The sequence below is a fragment of the Melanostigma gelatinosum genome (genome assembly GCF_949748355.1).
Source record: "Melanostigma gelatinosum genome assembly, chromosome: 8".
Lineage (NCBI taxonomy): Eukaryota > Metazoa > Chordata > Actinopteri > Perciformes > Zoarcidae > Melanostigma > Melanostigma gelatinosum.
In genome coordinates, this window is record NC_136641.1 from 19,952,111 (window position 1) to 19,952,851 (window position 741).

At 40.8% G+C, this 741-nt stretch overlaps 1 protein-coding gene across 1 annotated transcript in view; it reads right to left on the reverse strand.

Annotated features, from left to right (window-relative positions):
* LOC306780714 (uncharacterized protein) overlaps positions 1 to 176 on the reverse strand; it is a 16,452-nt gene extending 16,276 nt beyond the window's left edge. The window contains exon 1 of the mRNA XM_079273148.1: positions 1 to 176. This exon is cut by the window's left edge and continues 81 nt beyond it. Coding sequence (XP_079129274.1) covers positions 1 to 52 — 52 coding nt within the window. The 5' untranslated portion in view covers positions 53 to 176.
* Between the last annotated feature and the right edge of the window lie 565 nt (positions 177 to 741).

Sequence of the window (741 nt, forward strand, 5' to 3'; positions counted from 1 at the left end):
CTCCGGTGGAGTAGAAATAATCCAGCAGCGACTCTTCCCTCACGTCACTCATCTCAGCTCAGTGTTGTTCTCCGGAGCGACCTGGATGACTGTCTGCAGAAACGGTGTTTTCGGTTCTCTTGGAAGGATACTTTTCATAACGCGGTCCTCTTGGCTAATTTGTTAACGTTACGCATCTGAACTTCACTCCACCCAGACGAGCTGCCCGCTGCTGCGCCTCCTCCGGTTAACCCTTTAAAGACCCCCAGCATCTTATTTTGCACACTTCAACCTCAGCCGCCATTACCATACTACATTACTGCTACGGCAATATACGTCTCATTTGCATGTACTTCTTAAAAAGAGCAATTTGGTGGTAGTATATATCGATTAATATAGTGTTCTACTCAAACTGTATTCAGTGGGGGAGCAAGTAATCACATATTTACCACAGTAAAATACTATGAACACGGTGTAGAAATACTCTGTTACAAGTATAAGCCCTGCATTCAAAAAGGTGTATGGGGAAGGTAAAGGTACAAAAGTACTAGCGTCAAAATATATTTAAAGTGAAAGTACTCATTTTGCAGAATGGTCCATTTCTGAATATTGTGTCGGACCAATTCATTAATGGGGTATAATTAGTGATGCGTTCATGTGTATTTTACTTGTAATGTTGTAGCTGGTGAAGGTGGTTTGTTTATTCACTGTATCATCATGAATGAAAGATACGATGATATTAAAGGTAATTGTTGGAAAAAC